The 16745-nt window shown below is 46.6% G+C and overlaps 1 protein-coding gene across 1 annotated transcript; it reads left to right on the plus strand.

The window, feature by feature from the left end:
• Positions 1 to 324: 324 nt before the first annotated feature.
• On the plus strand, positions 325 to 15432 carry Fam71f1 (family with sequence similarity 71 member F1). Its single transcript, XM_038319421.2, has 6 exons — positions 325 to 570; positions 1790 to 1974; positions 4950 to 5202; positions 8326 to 8447; positions 11506 to 11543; positions 15185 to 15432. Exons 1-6 carry the CDS (start codon positions 325 to 327, stop codon positions 15430 to 15432), a joined length of 1092 nt encoding a protein of 363 aa, XP_038175349.2.
• Positions 15433 to 16745: the final 1313 nt, after the last annotated feature.

Consider the following 16745-nt stretch of genomic DNA (forward strand, 5'->3'; position numbering starts at 1 on the left):
ACAGGTCAGGGAAGGTTGAGGGTCAGGAAGAGCCTTCCTAACTGCCTCAGGCTTTCCCAGAAAGCTCTGTGACTGTTCCACGTAGGCCCCAGAGAAGGACTTGGGATGTTAGTGCATAAGTGACCAACACTGTCTTGGGAGGAAATGGGAGGCTCCCCCGCTTCCCTTTCTTGCAGGCCTACTGTGGTTTTTCATGATGTCATCCATTCATCATTGTGAGCTGACCAGCTGCCCCCCAGGCCTTGGCCAGCGGCCCAGGGTCAGAAGGGAAGAAAGAGATCCCAGGACAACTGTGCAGAGGGCCCCTGAGCATGTGCAGACAGGATGACATCACTTCCACCTAGACAGTCTTGGTGGAATTCGAAGAAGACTGTAAAAGTTATAAGACCTTATCCAACCTTCCCTTCCTTGAATGCCTGGGAAAAATTCAGGGGCCTCTTGCCTGTGGAAGGGGAGCCGAACCCTGGAGTGGGCCTAGGAGTGGAGGAAGGACTGCTCTGCCAGATGGTTCATTCTCCAGAATTCAACCTGTTTCCCAACTCTGTGGTGTTTGAAAGCAACTTTATCCAGGTACTCGTGGGTGACTCAGAACAGCCCTCCTTGATTCTTGTAAACCTGTTCCCAAGATGGGACCGAAAGAGTTATCCTTAGAACCGCAGTGGGAGATGAGCTGATGCAGGAGAGCTAGCGGGCTGAGACACAGGCTGGCCAGCGCTGCTCCTGTAAGTGTACACACAGCAAGAAAAGTCAGGCATCCTTTGTTGAGTGGAGGATGAGGCATTGGAACCCCTAATTTATGTTATTTTCAGGTCTATCACCTGATGCCAAGTTAAGGCAGTGAGGTTTTTCGACACAGGGTTTCTCTGTAGCTTTGGAGCCTGTCCTGGAACTAGCTCTTGTAGACCAGGCTGGCCTCGAACTCCCAGAGATCCACCTGCCTCTGCCTCCCGAGTGCTGGGATTAAAGGCGTGTGCCACAACTGCCCGGTTGATTTGGTGTGTTTTTATCTACTTGCCTGGGCTCCCCTTGGGCCAGACAGAACTTTGAAGGAAGGACCATGAGGATGACTATTTTCAAAGCAAAGTCAGGAGACTGTCAAGGGAGTGTCTATAGACACGAAGTAGATGCCAAGGAACTCCTAAGTTATTTTTCTTGCTCTGTGTTAATAGTAGGTCTTTTAAATCTTATTTTAAAATTCTACCTAGTGGTACAGTCTGTAATCCCAGCACTCGGGAGGTTGAGGCAGGAGGATGCCCTTGAGAATGAATCTATCCTGGGCTATAGAGTAAGACTCTATTTTGCTTCATTTTTTTTCTTGTGTAAATAGCTAAAAAGAAAAATAATAATTTAAAAAATACCCATAAGCCCCACTAGAGTCTTCAAAACAATACAGGTTAAAATATTTGTCAAGAAGCAATGGTTAAGTCCTCCTTCCTAAGGGACATTTGGCAATGTCTGAGGACATTTTCAGTTGTCAGACTTTGGATGCGAGTTTGCTAAGGGCATCCAGGATACAGAGGCCAAGGACGCTGCTAAACACTCAGCAACACAGCACGGCCTTCCTCCCACAAAGAAGCTAAGCGACTCTCATAGTGTGGTGGCATGTGCCTTTAATCCCCACGCTCAGGAGGCAAAGGCCGGCAGATCTCTCTGGTCCTGGTCTACATAGTGAGTTCTAGGCCAGCCAGAGCTATCAAAAACAAAGTTTAGTGCTGAATGAAGAAACTTGGCTGAAACATCTTGCTGCTTTTTCTAAATGCTCAGGCTGGGCCCGGGGGCTGCATTGCAGGTCAGAAGGGGCAGAAACTGGAAAGAAATCTACAAAGCCTCCAACACAATGGCCCTTGGGGTGACCTCCTCTGTGCCTTGCCTACCCCTTCCAAACATCCTCCTTATGGCCAGAGTCAAATGGCATCAGGGGCAAAGCCAGACATGGAACAGACCATCCACAGCCCCGAGCATCACCCTGAAGAGGTAAGCAGTGCAGATGTGAGTGAGGGATGGAGCGGGGTAGAGGGCAGGCCAAGGTGGAGGCTGCCGGATACTAAAGTCCAGATGGGGTGAACTGAGAAGTCACTGCAGCAGCGACATTACTTGGAATTTTATTTTATTTTGTTTTGTTTTAAACAAAATCTTTTATAGCCCAGGCTGGCCACGAACCCACTCCGCAGTCAAGGCTGGCCTTGAATTCTTGATCTACCTGCCTCCTCCTTCTGTGTGCTTAGATTCCAAACATGCACCATGGTGCTTGGCTACTGGCTGCTCTAGACTGCAGTAACCTAAGGCAAGTCGGAGGCTGGGGAGGTAGTTCAATCATAGTGCCTGCTGTGCAAACACGAGGAGACCCGGATTTTGTCCCCAGAACCCGTGTTAAAAAACAATAGGTATAGTGGTTCACATGGTAATCGCAGCCCTGGGAGGTAGAGGTAGGGAGATCCTGGGGTCTGCTACCCACCCAGCCTAGCCCGGCTAATAAGCTCCAGGGTTAGTAAGAGACTCTGATTTTAAATAAATAAACCAAGGTGGAAAACACTTGAGAAATGGGTCTTGGGGTTAACCTCTGACCTCCACATACTTATGCATACACACGCACACACATCTCCCCAAACACATACATACACAGACGGGTGGGAGTGGGGAAACATGTCTCATGGGGAGATGGATGATGCGCATGAGCTTCCGAGTTTGGATTATCAGCAGCCATGCAAAATGCCAAGTACAATGTGTGCCTGTAACCCCAGAGATAGTGCAAGGGGTTAGAGGAAGAGAGGTGGATCCTAGGGACGAGCCAGCTACTCTAGCCAGATGAAAAAACCATAAGCTCAGGATTCCACAAGCAATGTCTCAATAATTTCGGTGGAAGTTTTTGAGTGACTGTCTTCCCAACTCATAAACCCACTCCCTTCCTCATGAGTACCTTTTTTCTTATATTTTTAAATGTTTTTTTTAAAAAGTTCTGATTTTGTTTTGAGCATGTGAATGTTTTGCCTGCATGTATATCTGTGTGCCATGTACGTGCCCAGTGCCTGCGGAGAGTCCGATCCCCTGGAGTTACAAATGGTTATGAGTCACCACGTGGTTGGCAGGTCTTCTGCAAGAGCAAATCGTACTCCTTTTCTTTCTTAACCAACTGCCCCTTTAAAAAGATGGTGGGGGCCCGAGAGATGGCTCGGTGGTTAAAAGCACTTGCTCCTCTTCCATAGCAGTCAGCAACCGTCTGTAACTCCAGTCTCAGGGTACCAGACACTTCTGGATAATGTGGGCACTGCACACGTGGTGCACAGATAGACATGCACGCAAATCCTTATACACATAACGACAAGTAATAAAATAAAATTTTAGACTGGGCATGGTGACACATGCCTTTAAATCCAGTCCAGCACTTGGAAGGCAGAGGTAGGTGGATCTTTGTGAGTTCTAGGCTGGCGTGGTCTACACAGTGAGTTCTAGGCCGGCCTGATCTACATAGTGAGTTCCAGGGCAGGCAGAACTACGTAGTGAGACCCTGTCTCAAAACAAGCAAGCAAGCAAACAAACAAACATTTTTTTTAAATGGTGGACAGGACTAGAGGGAGACAGTGACATTGAACCCTGGCTTCCATACACAAGCACATGCATGGGCAAGCTCACCCTGACAAACATACATGCATATAACACACGCAAGTCAGATGAGACAAGACAGATTTTTCATAGGACAGACAAGTTATTTGGGGCAAAGGGAAGCTCAGGGACAGGAGTGGAGGCTGCTCTCCAAGCTTGTCTTCCTGCTTCACGCTTCTGATTTAGCAGGAAACCTCCGAGCCTCCGGTTAAGGAGTAATGAGGCCGTGAGACTGGCGGGTGGAGGGCTGCTCGGGAGAGGCCATGTTCTCTTCGGTCCTGGGTGTGTACCTAACTAGAGTCAATTTCTGTATCACAAGTCACTGGCTGCAGTTTTCCTCTATAAAGCAAACTGCCTAAGCTCCACGTAGGGCTGTAGCAAATGGTAGCATAAGGCTTGGGATAGAACTGTTCTTCTTGATGCTTGGGCCTTGTTTCCGTTTCCTTTCTGTTGCTGTGATAAACATACCCCAACGAAAAGCAGCTTAGGGGAGAGATGGTTCATTTTGGCTTACAGTTCCTCCAGGACAGAGCCTATTGTGGCGGGGAAAGGGAGACATGGTGGCAAGAGCAGGAAACTGGCTGATGAAATTGCATCTAAACAGGAAACAGAGAACAGGAAATGAGGTCTGGCTGTAAAATCTCAACGCTCTCCCCCGCCACGCCCCCAGTGATCCACTTCCTCCTTCTAAAGGTTCTGTATACAACCTTCCCAAATGGCACCATTAGCTGGGGACCGCGTGTTCAAACAAGTAAGCCTCTGGGGATATTTGACATTCAGACCACAAAAGGCCTCCTTACACAGTCTGCAAATCATCTCAAGAAAAAAAAAAAAAAAAAAGAATCTCTAGATGTTACCAGAGGTCCAGGAAACCCCTTCATCCCTCCGAGCTACCTCGCGCGGAGCTCTCCATTACGATGTTGGTATACCTGTAGCAAGTACTGCCCCCTGCAGGTGACTAATGTCATATCTAAGCCAGGTCCTTGAATGAACAAATTGTGCGGGTGGGTCAGCTCCCTTTGCGTTTTCAAGGAGGAAATAGCAAAATCTCACGTCTTCGGCCACCTTACTCCTGAGCTCCATCTGTGACGGGACCCAGGGAACACTGGCATGAGAATCGTGGCAGTGTGAGAGAGGCAGGTCCCAGGGCCACAGCCCAGACAGACTGAATCTGAATCTTTGGGATTGTCTCTGAGAGTCTGCATCAAGCGCTCCAGGGCAATCTGCCTTCCCCAGAGTTTAGCACTACTGTAGGTCAAGAGCTCTCTTTCCTGCCTCTCAAAGCCCCCACCCTTAAGGAGACATGTCGAAGTGATGGGGTTGTCCAGGTGTCTTCTTCTGTGTCTTAGTATTCTTCCTTTGAAGTTTGTGGAGCTTCAGATCTGTGACCACCATGAACGCATCCTGAGGCTGAGGACAGTCACCGAGAAGATCTACTTCCTAAAGCTCCACCCTGACCACCCCGAGACTGTCTTCCACTTTTGGATCCGCCTGGTTCAGATTCTGCAGAAGGGTCTGTCCATCACCACCAAGGACCCTAGCATTCTTGTCACTCACTGCCTGGTACCCAAGAGCCTCTGCAGCCCATGTGCAAAGTCCGAGGTAAGAAATCCCCATTGCCAGCCATCAGCCAAGACCAGAGTTGGAGAAGGGAGATTTCAGCAGCCACTGCTGAGTGCCCTCAGCTTTCACTCTATGCCAGACATGGTAACATTTGTAAACACGGAATACCCCTTTCTAAATAACTATGCTTCCAGTAAAGGCACACAGTTGTGCAACCATCAGCCATCACCACAATTCAGTGAAAACAAACAAGAGAGAAGGGTTTTGCTTTTACTTATTTTTTTTTTTTGGTTTGGCTTTTTGAGCTGGCTTCAAACTCATTGTGTAGCCAAAGTTGACCTTGAAATCCTGAGCCTCCTTTCTCTAGCTCCCAAGTCCTGGGATTACAAGCATGTTCAACCATGCCAGGTCAAAAGAGACTTTTCTGGTATGCCTGCATGTGTGCATGTGTGTGTGCATGCGTGTGCGTGCACGTGTGTGCATGCAGTATGCATGTGTGCATGCGTGTACGTGTGCGTGTATGCAAATGCATGTGCGTGCATGCATACATATGTGTCCATGCAGTATGCATGTGTGCATGTGTGTATGTGTGCGTGAGCATATGCGTGTGTGTGTGTGTGTGTGTGTGTGTGTGTGTGTGTGTGTTGGGTGATGGTATACACTGGGGCATGCAGAAGCCAAAGGAAGACTTCAGGTATATTCCTCTATTGCTATTTGCCTTATTCCTCTGAGATAGGGTATTTCATGGAACCTGGAGCTTGAGGGATTTTTGCTAGACTAGTGACCAACAAGCCCCAGCAATTCTCCTGTCTCTGCTCCCCAACCCCTCACCCCCAGTGCTAGGGTTAGAGGTGGGCATTGCTGTGAATGGCTCTTTACACAAATGCTAGGGATCTGAACTCAGGTCCTAATTCTTTCACAAGTACTATTACCCACTCCCTAGCCCATGAGGGAACTTGTAGCTTTTTCATTATCTATTCTTACCACCTCATCCTCCCTCCCTCCTTCCACCCTATGTGGGGTGTGTGTGTGTGTGTGTGTGTGTGTGTGTGTGTGTACATGTGCAAGTATACATGTGCCATGGCACACATGTAGATGTCAGAGGATAGCTTACCTTAGGTGTCAGTCCTCCTCTTTTACCTTACTTGAGACAGGGTCCCTGGTTCTCCAGGCTAACTGGCCCTCGACCATTTGCGGATTCTCCTGTCTCTGGTTCCCATCTCACCACAGGCACTCTGGGGTTCCATACGTGAGCTGCTGCACCTGTTTTTAGATGCATTCTGGGCATCAAGCTCTTTACTCGTTGACATCCTTTCGTTACCTTCTCTCTTTTCTCATTCTTTTCTCTTCTAGGAGCTGAGGACCCAATCTAGGGCCTTGCACTTGCTAGGCAAGCACTCTACCATGGAGCTAAATTCCCAACCTCAGCATCCTTTTGTTAAATGTACCCCTACATGATTCCCTGTGCTGGTACCCTTGTGAATGTAGCTGTAGTTCTGTTTGAGGCTGGATCCTGCCGCAGAACTCAGGATGGCCTACGACTTCCAGCCTCCTGCTTTAGCCTCCACATGTGTAGAGTACAGGCGCGTGCTGCAACGCATGGACTTGGAACCGTGTGGGTGTTGTATTTGCTTGAGGCAGGGTTTGATTTATTAACGCCTTTGAGTTATGGTCCGAGATATCAGGAGTGTTTAACAAGGGAAGTTGGCAAACAACTTTAGAATAGGTTGTAACAACAACTTTTTTTTTTTTTTTTTTTTTTTTTGGTTTTTCGAGACAGGGTTTCCCTGTAGTTTCTAGAGCCTGTCCTGGAACTAGCTCTTGTAGACCAGGCTGGCCTCGAACTCAGAGATCCGCCTGCCTCTGCCTCCCTAGTGCTGGGATTAAAGGCGTGCGCCACCACTGCCCGGCTGTAACAACAACTTTGAGGTCACCCTGTGCCCTGATAAAAGAGAATACCTTGTCTCTATAGCAACAATAAAACCCTCAAATAAAAATAACAAAGAAGCCAAAAATAAATAAATAAATAAATAAATAAATAAAGAGGAAGGGAAAAAAAGAATGGGTTGTAGGCTGTGAGTTGGAGGGTGGCCTGGTCTACAGAACAAGTTCCGGACAGGCTCCAAAGCTACAGATAAATTCAGTCTTAAAAGGAAAAAAATAAGAATGGACCATGGGGTAGAGTCTTCAGAGAAACATTGAGAAAGCCCAAGTACTGGGTTTTGTGCTTTTGCTTTGGGCGGTATATGAAAAAAGGGTAAACAAGAAAAGGAAGAGCTACACTTTCTGAGGTACAGAAAAATGAGTGGGTTTAACAGTGAGGCTCTGGGAGCAACTGTATGGGAGGGGGCTTCTAGGAATGAAAAGCACATTATTTTATTAATGGCATAATTATTCTTCCCCTCTCCTCAGTATGTCTTTAGGTGTATCAGATTTTCTGAGAGATATCTGTTGGTCAGGTGATTCATTGGCTCCCTTGGGGAGGATCCCTGGGACTCGCTGACCAGCCATCCCGGTGGAGTCAGTGAGAGCCAGGTCCCGCGAAAGGCCTGTCTTAAATATCAGGTGGAAAATGATGGAGGGAAAAACACTCAGTGCTGACCTGTAGCCGCCACAGGTGGACTCATTCGTGCAGGTCCAAGTGCGCTTCAGACCCACAAAGCAGCTGCGCAGAGGACTTTTCTTAGAGAAACTCATTTTTTTAAGCATGAACTTCTCATATACATTTAAATATAAAAAAGCACTAGGTAATGGCCGGGCGGTGGTGGCGCATGCCTTTAATCCCAGCACTCGGGAGGCAGAGGCAGGCGGATCTCTGAGTTCGAGGCCAGCCTGGTCTATAGGACAGGCTCTAGAAACTACAGGGAAACCCTGTCTCGAAAAACCAAAAAAAAGCACTAGGTATTAAAATTCATATTAGCAAGTTAATGATACTAATTATATGTTTGCAAGTGTACAATGAAGATCTTACCTTGAAGACACCAAAGGACGTTTATACCAAATATTTAGCTACCAACTGAGAGAATCGTTCCCGTGAGCAACTGGAATGGCTGCCTCATGGGAATGGTTGGGTCCTGATGTCAGAGTTTAGAGCCCTGGTACTAAGAAAATGCAGCGAGCCACGGCTTAACCTCTTGCTTTGCTTGCTCCTTCTCTGTACAGTTAGTGCCGAAGAAACCTCAAGGTCCCCGGCCCAGCGAGAGCCTCATACAGCTGATGGCCAAGGGGGAGAGTGAGGCCCTCTCTCAGATCTTTGCCGACTTGCATCAGCGGAAACAGTACAGGTACATGGTTTAAATCAGGTTAACCCGGAAGACCCCAGCAGCGAGACCCTGGGTGAAGGAGCACAGTCAGGGACGTGACACACTGTCAGGCAGTGATAGTCTCTGGTCGGTCCTGCTCTCATTGCCTTTCTCTCCACACAGCAAGCGAGGTAGGCCTCACTCCAGAGGAGGTGTGTAGAAATGAAATACTTCTTCAGCATGAAAATGAGTTATAACAGGCACGGGAGAAGGAGTGTTAAATCCTAACCCAGCATCTAGTTCTACAGAGGCATACTTCATTGCTTTAGACTTTGCTGTGTCCTGGGTTTGTTTCCCCATTGACAGGGCCTCTGTTTGGACTTCATAGAGCCCCTGAGGTTGTTCCTAAAGTGTCATCTACTGGGATGCTCCAGGATACAGGCCTGTCTTTTCCATGCCTGAAGAAACGTCCCTGTAGTACAGATGATTCAGTGTGATATGGGAAACAGGAAGTCCGGTGTGGTGACCCATAGCTGTCATTCCAGCCCTGAGAAAGAGGTTGAGGCAAGCAGACTCTTTCAAAGTTGAGGCTAGCCTGGGCAACAGAATGAGTTCCAGACTAGCTCGGGCTACAAACAGAGAAGGAAAACCAAAAATGAATTAGTAAATATCGCCAGGAGAGAAAAATGAAGTGTCAAAGAGAAGGGACTTTTTTTTTGCTTTAAGATAGGATCTCATGCAGCTCAGGTTGACTTCAAATTCCCTATGTGATAAAAAAAAAAACAAAAAACCAACAATCTTGAATTACTAACCTCCTGGCTCTCCCTCCCAAATTCTGGAATTAGAAGGAAATCTGTGCCACCATTCCTGGTGACACATAGAAGAGGAGATACCCCCTCCCTCCAGCTTGGGGGTTGAATTTAGGGCCTCAAGCTTCCTAAGCAAAGGCTCTATCACTCAGGTGTCTATCAACCCAGGAGGAGGGGCTTATCATAATAGGAACCAGTTAGAGTAACTCAGAGGCAAATGGAATAGTGTTGGGGTGGGAAGCTGAAAAGCAAGAGAGCCTACAGACAGTCTCTCTGAGTGATTGAAGGCTCTCAGACTAGTGCCCCAGCTTTCTGTTCTGTAATACCTAAAAGATAAAAGAAAGCCACATCCGGATACTGTTGGGATTGGGAGCTCATAAGTACCATGCTTTTAGCATGCTCTTTGTCAGATGGGGAAGCAGATATGAGTGCTATCTCAATACATATTAGTGTGTTTTACTAATGGTCTTGGGAAAGATTTAACAGTTTGTCAAAAGATTGTCACTGTATAAAAGATTGTTTCTGTATACAGAAAACTGTAATTAAAAAATTTTTACGTAGAATGTCATATTCAGGGCCGTAATGATTTATACCCTTTATCCCAGCATTCAGGGAGGCAGAGGCAGGTGGATCTCAGTGAATCCAAGGCCAGCTTGGTCTACAGAGTGAGTTCCAGGACAGTCGGGACTGTTTTGCAGAGAAACCCTGTCTCGAAAGAAAAAAACAAAAGAATGCCACATTCTGAACTAGCGCTGAATTCTGATAGTGCAAAAGTATAAAGTGTTAAACTGTCAAATTACTAAATCACGGATACAATCACAGCCTGAAACTTAAGTAACTATTGAGATGACCTTGTACCCCGGGTTCCCCTAAGTGCTAGAATGACAGGCATGTGCCACACTACCTGGTTACTATAGGTTTTTTGTTTGTTTGAAACAGCGTCTACCTTGACAGTACTGGCTCAGAATTCAGTATCGTCCTGCCTTTGAGTACAGACATGACCACAATCCCCAGCTAACATTTATAGGACACTGTATTCGCTACTTTTCTCTTGCTGTGATAAAAGGCCATGGTCAGGGCAACTTAGATGCTGTGAGGTGTGGATGGGTTTATGGACGAAGAATAACAAGAGCCCATCATGACTAGGAGACATAGCAGCTAGTGACAGGCATGGCAGCAGAAACAGGAAATTAATGGCTCACATTTTCCAGTGCTGTGTGCAGCCTTAGCTGCATTTGACACCTGGAGGTGCTGTGATACAATTTGCATTTGAAAAGGTCACTCTAGATGTAGCCTGGACAGTTAATTGGAAGGGAAGAAGATACTCAGAGAGACCAGATAAGCAGGTAAACTTGTCTGGACAGCCGTGTATAAAAATGGGTCAGGGAGATTTGGAAGAAAAGAGTGGAGAGTATCACTTCTGCCTCCCTGTTATCTCAGGGTTAGCTTTCTTGGTTTCCCAGAACAAAGTTCCACGTGTTAATGCTTCAGATTCAGGCGCCTTCCAGGCTGGTTGCAGTTATTAGCGGGTTTTGCTCACTTGCAGCAACATGCCACCGAACAGTAAAGAGCATGCATGACGGAGACGCAAGATCCATGATAGGACCACAGCCCTCCTCCTCAGACATATCAGAGCCCTGGGCTCTGGTCCCTACCTCCTTCCATCCCACCCCTCTTTCCCCTTTCTCTTCTGGAAACACGGTATGCATCACACCCACCCAGTGTAGCCACAGTTGGCCTTTTTCATATTTATATCTGTCTCTAAATCCTTCACATGGGGGAAAAGTCTAACTAGGGATAAGCTTTGAAATGTCACTTCAGGGCTGAGCATGTAGCTCAGTGTATAGAGTGTTTGCAGCAGCACACACAAAGCTGGGGTTTGATCCTCAGTCCTATTGCATAAACCAGGTACACTGGTGCATAACTATAATTCCAGCACTCAGGAGGCAGGAGAGTCAAGCGTTCAGAGTCATCCTCAGCTCCATAGTGAATTTAAGACTATGATAAGACCATGTCTCAAAAAAACAAACAACACACAAAATCCCACCTGAAAGCCGGGCGGCGGTGGCGCACGCCTTTAATCCCAGCACTCGGGAGGCAGAGGCAGGCGGATCTTGGTGAGTTCGAGACCAGCCTGGTCTACAAGAGCTAGTTCCAGGACAGGCTCCAAAGCTACAGAGAAACCCTGTCTCGAAAAACCAAAAAAAAAAAAAAAATCCCACCTGAATTTAATGTTCTTCTCCTTAACTTTGATCTTCATTTCCTTGACCCTGAAATGACTGGAGTTCCAGGAGGAGCAAGAAGATTCAGATCAACAAGACCAATGCAGGTAAGGAAGGACACAGGGTTGCATGCTGGGAGAGCTGGCTGCTGTGTAGGCATAGACTTAGATCCCTCACAAGGCCCCCTCTGGCCTTCTGGATGCCATCAGGGGAACCATAGGATCCCCCCTACCATAATGGGTAACTCTCTGGCCTTTTTGGTCACCAAAGTCAATTTGGCACCAAGCTCTATTAATCTGTTTCTTTATTCTTTTTTCTTTTCTCTTCTTTTCTTCTTTCTTTTCCTTTTTGAGACAGGGTTTCTCTGTAGCTTTGGAGCCTGTCCTGAAACTTGCTCTGTAGACCAGGCTGGCCTCGAACTCACAGAGGTCTCTGTCTGCCTCTGCCTCCCGAGTACTGGGATTAAAGGTGTGCGCCACCACCGCCCAGCTTGAGATGCTTCTTTATTCTTGATTTCCAGTTCCACCCATGACCCTAGCCAGTACTTTTCCCTTCACATCTGCAGCATCCACTTCTTGATTCACTGATTTATTCAAAAGCTCTCACCAAAAGCTCTTTAAGTGCCACACTGCCTTTGCTCGGGGGGTGAAGTCACACGAGAACATACCAAAATTATAGAAACTCCTTTCTAGACAACATTCAGAGCTCATGCTGGGGTTCCAGAGATATGTAAGGTAGAGAGGACTTCACTTCTTTCAGGGTATTGCCATATATGATAGGACCAGGACAGATGGAGTAGATGAGGCCATGTGAGAAACTATGACGTTCTAGAAGCGTTAGCTGGTTCCCTGTTGCCAAATTCTAATCTACCTCGACTCTTCTGGATGTGGTCCCTCATCAGCCTCCCCATCTTTCCTGTCTTCCCTGATAACGTGCTTCCTGCCTCATGTCTACCCCAGCCACATCTGTTTCAGTCCGATTTTACCCACGCTTCGTCATACCTTAGTCATGCCACACCCACTTCCTTCCCCTGAGGAGCTGCTCTAAACCCGTCTGTCCTAAATCCTACCCCACACGTTCCTGCCAAGACTCGCCTTTCCTCCTAACCTCTCACACTGTTTTCTGGTTCTCTTATAGGCATAAGGCCTATATTATTATTATTTATTATTTATTATTATTATTATTATCTATTAATAAATGTTAAATTGCATGCATGCCTCTTAAGTCATCCACAGCACCAAGCACAAACGTCAATAAATATCTGGACCTAAGAACACTGACAAATTAATTCTCCATGCTGGCTCAGAGACAGCCACCTCATGCTATATTTTGGAATGTAGAGGAGGTTGGAGATCCTAGAAGAACTAGGATCCAAATCAGAACATTTTAGAAACCAATGTCTAAGGGTAGAATAAACAAATAAAGGTCTGAGGGAACGTGGGCAAAAGGAATTTTGCCATCTCACCTTATGATGTTTAAAACAACCGCCGGTAGTGCGGGAGAGATGGTTAGGTGGTTAAGAACACTGGCTGCTCTGGCAGAGGACCCAGGTTCGAGCCCCAGCTCACATGACAGCTCACAACTGAATGTAACTCCAGTCCTGGGGGAACCGACACCGTCTTCCGGTCTCCATGGGCACCAGGCATGTATGTGGTACACAGACTTACATATAGGCAAAATAGTCACACACGGAAAATATAAGTGAAGTTAGAAAACAAAACAACTGCTGGCAACTGCCCCCTGTTGTCAACATTAATAAGGCAATCAAGAGCGGCGGAGACAGGAATAACAACAACAGTGGTGGTTAAGACTTGGACTAATTGCCGCCATGCTGGCACGTAGTCTGGTATCGTCAGATACTCTGGATTTTTTTTTCAAGAGAAGCCCCAAGTCTGAATTTTTAAATATACCCTATAAAGAGAAGTGATATATATATATATATATATATATATATATATATATATATATATATATATACTCGAGCTTAGTGGGCAAGGAAGATGTGCCAAAGGGAAGGCTCAGGCTCTCATGGGCACTGAAGATGGAGCTGCCAGCTGCTAGCTCCTGCGTCCTGACAGGAGAGCAGAGCCTCACTTCCTCCCATCTGGGACTGCCTTCCCACAAGCCGTGACCTTTGACACGATGTCAACTATTTTTTCTGTTTTTATAGCACATTTTAAGCACATTCACAAACACACACACTTTAAAATAGTTTATGAAGTTAGAGTTAAGGAAAACAGAGTGTTCAAGAATGTTTCCAATGAGTGCTGGGACTGGAGAGAAAAGGTTTAGAACTTCAGGATATCTGGGTAGGTGCGGTGATGCATACCCGTCATTGCAGACCTTGGAAAGCTGAGCTGGGAGAAATGCCTCAAGCTTAAAGCCAGCTTGGTCTGTATGGCAAGTTACAGGATAGCCTGGTCTACATAGGATCTTACTAGAGCCTTGGACAACACCAAAAGAAACTTCAGAATATCTAATGTTGAAATGTTCTTAGGTTGATTTTAATGATCCACGTCGGGATGTGTTTTGTACCTTGTTTTCTTGCTGGGTCAAGTACTGGCCAGAAAAGGGAAGCTACATGCCAAGCTCTTGGGACCCTTACTATCTCCTACTGAGCCATGCCCTAAACCCTCTATTGGAACTTCTGGATTAAAATAACGAGAAGAGCAGGGACATAACTCAGCCAGTAAAGTACTTGCCTTGTAAGAATGAGGACCTGGGTTTGACCCCCAGAACCCATGGGGCTCCAGAGATTGTCTTAGGGGTTTAGAATGCATATTGCCCTTCCTGAGGATCTAAGTTTGGTTCCTAGCATCCAGTTTGGGTAGTTCAGAACTACCTAACTCCAGCTCCCAAGGAAGGAGGGGCATCGGATGCCTCCGGTCTCTGAGACTACTTCCTTCACTTGTACAAACTCACACAAGCACACATTCATGCACACGTATGCACACACACACACACACACACACACGCAGACACACACAGACACATGCATGGAAGCACTCATGCACACATGCACACATAGTTAGACATTGTGGTGAATGCCTGTAATCCCAGCCTTTGCGAGGCAAGGAGAGGAGGAATCAGGAGCTCAAGACCTACCTTGGCTGCACAAGAGTTCCAGCGGACGGGCATGGGGATGGATATGCAGTCTAGACAGAAGCCCAAAGTTCACCTGTGTGCCCCTAGTAGCAGGTGTACAAGTCAATCCTTGGTCTTGTTAAAATGCTGTTTCTAACTCATTAGACCTGGACAGAAGGCCTTGAAATCAGGTATTTCTAATATGATCCCCACTGATACCAAGGTTTTGGTTATATTTTGAATAGCCAGGGGCAAAGGGTTTAAGAAAAGGCTCTGACTTTGCTCTTCTAGTTTCAAGGCTGTTGTCAGTTTAGCCGACTGAATATATCCTTGGGGAGATTAGCTCAGTTAACCCTCAATTTTACTCAACAGGATGTAGTTAGTGGTTAAGAACATAGACTCTCAAATCAGGTTGGTTGGCTTTGCATATTGACTCTGCCTCATGATAATACGGCCGTTAGTAAATCAGTCAGCCTCTGTGGACCTCAGAGTTCTTATCTGTAAGGTGGGGATTGTGGGAGAGTTGCCACGAATGACGAAAGCAAGAATGTGTAATTGTCTGACTGTCCCGTGTATGATGGCTTCCTCTCCCCACAACTATTAGCTGTTAGTTTCCAGAGTGTTCTGTGAGCCAGAGTGCAAATATATTCCTTTTCTTGACTAGGGAAAGCTACTCCCAGTGAAGACAGTGTCCCCTGTACTCGTGATCTCAGCTGGAGGGATACACTGACTTACGGAGAGTGGGAAAGAGAGAACCCCTCTGGGCCACAGCCCCTCTCACTCCTGGGCACTCTGGCTGCCTCCAGCAGGCCTCGGCTGTCCCTGACTGGAGGTATGGTGGCCATGGGATTGATCTGGTGGCCTTCATGGGACTGGCTGGAGTTGAATCTCAGAAGCAGGACCGTGTCCTAGGGTCCTCAGGGTGATTCCAAATGCTGTGTGAGGAGGATGGGTTGCTGGCCACAGTAACCTTACCCTCCTCTCTTCTTCTCCCTTGTTTACTCTGCCTCCGATAATAGAGTGAAATTCTACAGTGTGGTATCTCCAGATACCACTGAAGGGCACTGAAAGGCAGACCATTCAGCTGGTGCTCTGGGGCCTTCTCTTCCTGCTGTGTAGGAGGCATAGAGGCCCTTCTCCTGGAGCTCAGAAGCTCCCGTGGCTCTCCTTCTCCCCTCTCCTTCCCTAGAGCTCTTGGTGTCTTCCTAACTAATGGTGGTGGGGTAGTAAAGAGAGAAGGAGCTGGACTGCAGGGCTGGGTGAGGACAAACTTCCCTGGGTCCCAGCCTCTCCCTTTCCATGCTCCAAGGTGCCCCTTCTATCCTACATCTATTCAGCAAGCATTGTGAAGACTTTCTGTGCATTGGGTCTGGCAGCCCTAAAGAGGGTCGGTTAATTTGTTTTTCTAATTCATAAAAATAAAAGTTACTTATTTTTGTATTTGCAAAAAAACTTTATTTTTAAAGTAATCTTTAAGTGAACACACCAAGCTATGGTTTCACTATGGCATTTTTCTTGTTTTCAGATAAACCGAAGTGGCTCTCCTGCCACTGTGCAAACAGTCACTCTGGCATTTCCTAAGTAGATGTCCTTCTACTTTGTTCTCTTTTCCCCCCTCACTGCCCTCGCTATTCCCACTGCTCCCTTCTTGCTGGTCCCCATCCCTTTCCTGTCACCTGCATTGCTTTGTTCTATCTTTTTGCTCTTCTTCCTGCCTTCCCATGATCCCTTTCTACTTTCATAACCTTCTTACAATGTACACGCAAAACAAGTAAATGTGGTAAAACTTTAGATAGCATCAATGAAATAATATCATATGAAAGAAAATTCATGAAATTCTTCCAAAAGACCATTTATTAATAACAGAAAAGTTTTCATTGTACGCAGGAGCCAAAGTGGTCATCCTGCAGTTAAGAATAAAAATGCATACGGTTCTTCCAGAGGACCTGAATTTGGTTTCTAGTAGTCACTTCAAGACTCCCAACTGCCTGTAACTCCAGCTCCAAATCTGATGCCTCAGCCTCCACAGACACCTGCACTCACGTGTTTAACTACCCCATCCATGTAGTTAAACACATTCAAAATGAAAATGTAAATAAGAACAAGTGCCCCTTCTGTGGTCTCACTTTCCAAGGTTTCAGTTAGCCACACCACATACAGCCCCAAAATTAAATGGAGATTCAATATTGAGAGAGAAACCATAGCCACCATAACTTTTGTTAGAT

Source organism: Arvicola amphibius, chromosome 2 (genome assembly GCF_903992535.2).
Source record: "Arvicola amphibius chromosome 2, mArvAmp1.2, whole genome shotgun sequence".
NCBI lineage: Eukaryota > Metazoa > Chordata > Mammalia > Rodentia > Cricetidae > Arvicola > Arvicola amphibius.

Coding starts and splice junctions, on each gene's coding strand:
- Fam71f1 (XM_038319421.2), top strand. CDS start 325: ATGACATCACTTCCACCTAGACAGTCTTGGTGGAATTCGAAGAAGACT. Junction 5,203..8,325: donor GCCCATGTGCAAAGTCCGAG/GTAAGAAATCCC, acceptor TTCTCTGTACAG/TTAGTGCCGAAGAAACCTCA. Junction 11,544..15,184: donor GATCAACAAGACCAATGCAG/GTAAGGAAGGAC, acceptor TTTCTTGACTAG/GGAAAGCTACTCCCAGTGAA.